At 38.8% G+C, this 6012-nt stretch overlaps 1 protein-coding gene across 2 annotated transcripts in view; it reads left to right on the top strand.

The window, feature by feature from the left end:
* Positions 1 to 1312: 1312 nt before the first annotated feature.
* The window catches only part of LOC121330647 (protocadherin-10-like), a 15937-nt gene continuing 11237 nt past the window's right edge, over positions 1313 to 6012 (top strand). For both annotated transcript variants that reach the window (XM_041277335.1, XM_041277325.1), the window contains exons 1-3: positions 1313 to 4300; positions 5463 to 5521; positions 5886 to 5992. In XM_041277335.1, coding sequence (XP_041133269.1) covers positions 1802 to 4300; positions 5463 to 5521; positions 5886 to 5992 — 2665 coding nt within the window. In that variant the 5' untranslated portion in view covers positions 1313 to 1801. The remainder of the gene's footprint in view (positions 4301 to 5462; positions 5522 to 5885; positions 5993 to 6012) is intronic.

The raw sequence follows: 6012 nt of genomic DNA, 5'->3' as shown, positions 1-6012 counted from the left end.
ACATAACACACCTCGATGAAATGTCAGTGATGTCTGTTCTAATTTATATAATTGTCTTTTACAAATCATGACCAAAAGGCAGCAGCAATTTCATCGGTTTATCTGCTGAAGCCTTTAAGTCACTCACGCATTGTAACATTAATATGCAGATAAAGCACAGTCTCCTTTTTATTGATAACTGTTTACTTTTATAAACCGATGCGCCAGCCTAAATATTACAAGTTAAATAAGAACGTGTTGAACCACTATTTTCTTATAAGCAAAGATGTATTACTACGACTACTAAATGATAAAAAATGATACTACTGCTAGGTTTATCACTACTACTACGACTACTACTACTACTACTACTACTACTACTACTACTACTACTACTACTACTACTACTAATAATAATAATAATAATAATAATAATAAATATAATAATAATAATAATAATAATAATAATAATAATAATAATAATAATGACAACCCGTACAGTTGAATTAAATTATAGCTTGACCAAGATAATTTAGTGTATTTTTGTTGATATTTTAATGTAAAGTAATAAATTATTTTAAGGCTATTTACAAAAACCAATATAGACTCGAAAGAGTCGCATATTTTTACCCCAAACCTGTCTTGCCTTTATTTATCTGTATACCCTGACTATTCCATTTATCGTTGATACAGGCTGCAGTACTCCAATGGGGTAGATAAAAAAAAAAAAAAAAAAAAAAAAAAAAAAAATGTACAAGAAGGAGGCTTGATCAGCCCAGCCAGAGAAAAGCAATTGATAGTATATATAGCACCCATCCTGTCCTACACCAGGCAGCCATAAACTTGAGAATGAATCGAGAGGAATACTCAGATTTTAGCCAATACATCCCACACGTACATACGCGGAGCGAGACGTTTATACTGACCATCATTCACAATATTCGAAGCAGTTTAATCAGGTATTCAATCGTGTAGTTTCTAAAATGCTTTAATGCATTATACTCTCTCTCTCTCTCTCTCTCTCTCTCTCTCTCTCTCTCTCTCTCTCTCTCTCTCTCTCTCTCTCTCTCTCGAGGCGATTACGTCCTGAGATGTGGTCAGCCCTCTTGAAACCCCTTATCTCCATATATGGGCCTATTATTAACTCTTTCATCAGACGTTTAGTTCAGTGAATTGAACTCTGCAAGGTTACTGAACGAGTCCTTATTTGTGACGTTTCCTATTTGGCGTTACAATTCCCCAATCAGCTGTAACCTCTGTGGGTGTTGATGACTGCCATTGGCTGGGAGGGAGAGAGCGCTGCGCAAAAACAGAAAAGCTGGGCACTTGGAGCTCAGAAGTCTGCCGGCAGAGATCACAGGTTCTGCAGCTGGGACAGTAAGACTGTATCCAAAAAAAAAAAAAAAAAAAAAAAAAAAAAAAAAAAAAAAAAAAACAGATATAGATATTTCTTCAGAGAGATATAATTGTGTGTGAAAGGCAGATTTTTCAAGGTCTCTGTGTACTGCAGTAAAAACGTAATAGTTTTTTTTTTTTTTTTTTTCCAACACTTAAAGGACATGTTCAGAAGCTGCATCACCTTGTTTGCTCAGAAGCCAAATCTCAAAAAACCCAAAGTACCGAAATAGCTTATTTGGAATCAAACGCCTGTATCTATCAGGAAAGTTCAGCGACAATGGTCTGTGGCTGCAAGGAATAAGAGGACATCGATTAATTAACTAATGTGGGAGACCTTGTTTTTTCGTTATTCTTTGGAGTGAGGTGATGGGAAATCGTAGGCTAAGACAGCAGGAATAAATACAAGTGCACTTTTTATTTGGAGATGATTGTGTTATTTCTCTTGTTCTGTATCGTGGATGGAGAGGTCTCCCAGATACGCTTTTCTGTTCCAGAGGAGCAGGACCATGGCACATTTGTGGGAAATATTGCTGAGGATTTGGGCATGGACTTAACAAAACTTTCAGCGCGTAGATTTCAGACTGTGCCCAGCTCTAGGACTCCTTACCTCGAAGTGAATTTGGAAAACGGAGTGCTTTTTGTGAATGAGAAAATCGATAGGGAGCAGATCTGCAAACAGAGCGCTACCTGCCTTCTGCACCTAGAAGTGTTTTTAGAGGACCCTTTAGAGCTTTTCCGTGTGGAAATTGAAATAGTGGATATCAATGACAACCCTCCAAACTTCCCAGAAACCGATATTATCGTAGAAATCTCGGAAAGCGCCTCTCCTGGAACTCGCTTCCCGCTCGAGAGTGCATTCGACCCAGACGTTGGCACCAATGCACTCCGCACCTATGAAATCACAACAAACAGCTATTTTTACCTAGATGTACAAACACAAGGTGATGGGAACAAGTTTGCCGAACTTGTGCTGGAAAAGCCACTTGACCGGGAGCAACAATCAGTACACAGGTATGTATTAACTGCGGTGGATGGTGGTCTGCCTCAGAGAACCGGGACGGCGTTGCTTGTCATTAAAGTGCTAGATTCCAATGATAATGTTCCGGTGTTTGATCAGTCTGTGTATACTGTCAACTTGCCTGAAAACTCTCCTGTGGGCACGCTGGTCATTCAGTTAAATGCTACGGACATGGACGAGGGACAGAATGGTGAAATTCTGTATTCGTTTAGTAACCACATATCCCAGAGAGTAAAGGATCTGTTTAATATTGACCCAAGAACTGGCAGAGTGGAAGTGAGTGGGGAGGTTGACTTTGAGGATAGCAGTGTGTATCAAATCTACATACAAGCGAAGGATTTGGGACCTAATGCTGTTCCAGCTCACTGTAAAGTTGTGGTTAAAGTGATAGATGTGAATGATAATGCCCCCGAGATCAGTTTCAGCACCGTGACCGAATCAGTGAATGAAAAGGCTGCCCCGGGCACTGTGATCGCTTTGCTTAGCGTAACGGATAAGGACTCTGGGGAAAATGGACAGATCCACTGCGAAATTCTGGGAGACGTACCTTTCAAGCTCAAATCTTCTTTTAGCAACTACTATACTATTGTTACCGATGGACCTTTAGACAGGGAAATTGCTGATTCCTACACAATTACAGTTGTGGCAAAAGACAAGGGATCCCCTTCCCTAGCCACAAGCAAGTCCATTAAAGTGCAGGTGGCAGATGAAAATGATAACGCTCCAAGGTTTACGCACGAAATCTATGATGTATACGTGACTGAAAATAATGTGCCAGGAGCTTATATTTACGCAGTAAGTGCGAAAGATCCCGACATCGGGCAAAATGCATATATTGTATACTCCATATTGGAGTGCGACATTCAGGGTATGCCTGTTTTTACCTATGTGTCAATCAACTCCGAAAACGGCTACCTGTATGCACTGAGATCGTTTGATTATGAAATGTTAAAAGACTTTAGCTTCATGGTGCAAGCAAAAGACTCCGGCAACCCTTCATTATCTGCTAATGCTACAGTGAACGTCGTCATAGTGGATCAAAATGATAACGCACCTTCAATCGTTTCCCCACTTGGAAAAAATGGCACCGCCAAAGAGCATTTACCCCGTTCTGCAGAACCTGGTTATTTAGTGACCCGGATAGTCGCAATTGATGCGGATGATAGTGAGAATGCCCGTCTGTCTTACAGTATATTAAGAGGTAACGAGATGGGAATGTTTCGAATGGACTGGAGAACTGGGGAACTCAGGACTTCCAGAAGGGTCCCAAGTAAAAGAGACCCGCATCACCCCTACGACTTGTTGATTGAGGTACGGGACCACGGACAGCCACCTCTTTCATCCACAGCCAGCATTCACATCATGATTGTGGACAGCGTCGTGGAAGGACGCAGTGGGGACCGCGGTTCATCTAAAACAAAGGAGACCTCTTTAGATTTGACTCTCATTCTTATTATCGCACTAGGCTCCGTGTCATTTATATTCCTCTTGGCTATGATCGTGCTGGCCATCAGGTGCCAAAAGGACAAGAAACTGAACATTTATACATGTTTAGCCAGTGACTGCTGCCTCATCTGCAGCCCTTGCTGTAGCAGGCAAGCAAGAGCCAGGAAGAAAAAGCTTAGCAAGTCTGATATAATGCTGGTGCAGAGCTCGAATGTCACCAACACGACACAGGTCCCCGTGGAAGAATCAGGGAGCTTCGGTTCCCATCATCAAAACCAGAATTATTGCTACCAGGTTTGTCTAACCCCGGAATCTGCCAAAACCGATCTTATGTTCCTAAAGCCCTGTAGCCCTGCCAGGAGCACAGACACAGACCATAATCCATGTGGAGCCATAGTGAAAGGTTATACAGACCAGCAGCCTGACATCATATCTAACGGCAGCATATTATCAAGCGAGGTAAGATCATTCAGAAAACTTTTCTTTTTAAGTCAGAGATAATTTTGGATTTTTTTTTTTTTATTATGAGACACAATTATGTTTCACATATTCGTTATAATTTCTTTATTAGTTGTGATAATTTTCCTCACCACTTGAAAACAGAAAAAAAAAAAAAAAAAAAAAAAACGCTATGTAGCTTACTATTAGGCGTTTTGTTATTTATTTATCTTTTTTTTTTTGGAATAACCTTTTTGTTCTGTGAATTGATTTTCGTTCAACGTACAACACAGTATTTGTTATGCAAATTGTTTAAAGCTCACAAAACATAAAATGTGCTTTGCCTTCACTTGCTCAAGCTCACAATTGCCCACCCCATACATAAATGTTTTATGTGTAGGGTGACGTGCTGTTAATCGCATTATTTCGCAGTGATTGTACGTGCTAGCATCTGTATTTTGTGGTAGCGTGCTAGCATCTGTATTTGTGTGTAGGTAACAATTAATGTTTGAATTACATCCATGTATATATATATATATATATATATATATATATATATATATATATATATATATATATATATATATATATATATATATATATATATATATATATATATGGTTTGTCAGATAAATTTGGTGATCCCACAATGATTGCGTTTAACAATATGTTGGTCTAATCACGCACCGGTGTGCAGGAGGTGCAACGATTCCAATAATATCGAGTGCAGTCTGTTGAAAAGGCTGTTGGAGCAAGCCACAGTCGCCGCTGTAAGAATATACATTAAGGATGCTTGGCACGGTCTAACAGTGCAACACTGAAACAAAGATTCGTCTATAACTGGTGTCAGCTCTCTTGTTTCTTCAGCACAGAATCATTTTTGTAGTCGTACTGCCTGTGGTTACTAAGTGGACTACTTTAAAAAAAAAAAAAAAAAAAAAAAAAAAAAAAAACACTTTTGGATTGTACACAAACACTGCACAGACACTTATTTAATTGTGTCCATTAATAACGATACCTATCAGAAATATTATCATATATAATATGATTCTAGTATTGCCCGGGTATATGCAGCAACAAATTCTATATGAATTAGACATTTAAAAAGTTCTTTTTTTTTTTTTTTTTTTTTTTTGTTGTTTATATTTACATTACATTTACATTATCGCTTTTGACGTTTCAGACAAAACACCAGCGAACTGAACTCAGTTATCTTGCAGACAGACCGCGGCGTGTAAACAGGTGAGAAGATAAATCTGTGAGAGCGCTGTCCAGCACTGTACGGTATTTGAAACGACAAGTCTAGAAACAGCAAAAGCAAATTAACAACCCACTAGCTGGTTTTTTTTTTGTACGTTACTTGTATATTAGTTATATATGTATTTAATTCGTGTGCTTGTTATTTGACCTTTTAACAATTTAACACGTTGTGTTATGGACCTGAAGAACTGCAACAAATTGCAATTCTTTCTCTAGCCTAATTATTGCAATTTTTTCTAGCCTAATTAAACGTGGCCATTATTTGGCTTACGTGCAATGGCTATTCTTCTACAGTTTAACGTCAATATTTTCACTTTTTAAAAACATGTTATTTATTTATTTGTAGTTCTGCTTTCCAGGAAGTAGACATAGTAAGTTCCAAGGACAGTGGACACGGGGACAGCGAGCAAGGAGACAGCGATCACGATGCCACTAATCGAGGTCACTCTTCTGGTCAGTCCGATTTTTTTATG

Source organism: Polyodon spathula, chromosome 2 (assembly GCF_017654505.1).
Source record: "Polyodon spathula isolate WHYD16114869_AA chromosome 2, ASM1765450v1, whole genome shotgun sequence".
NCBI classification, from domain to species: domain Eukaryota; kingdom Metazoa; phylum Chordata; class Actinopteri; order Acipenseriformes; family Polyodontidae; genus Polyodon; species Polyodon spathula.
This window is presented reverse-complemented; position numbering and strand designations above follow the sequence as displayed.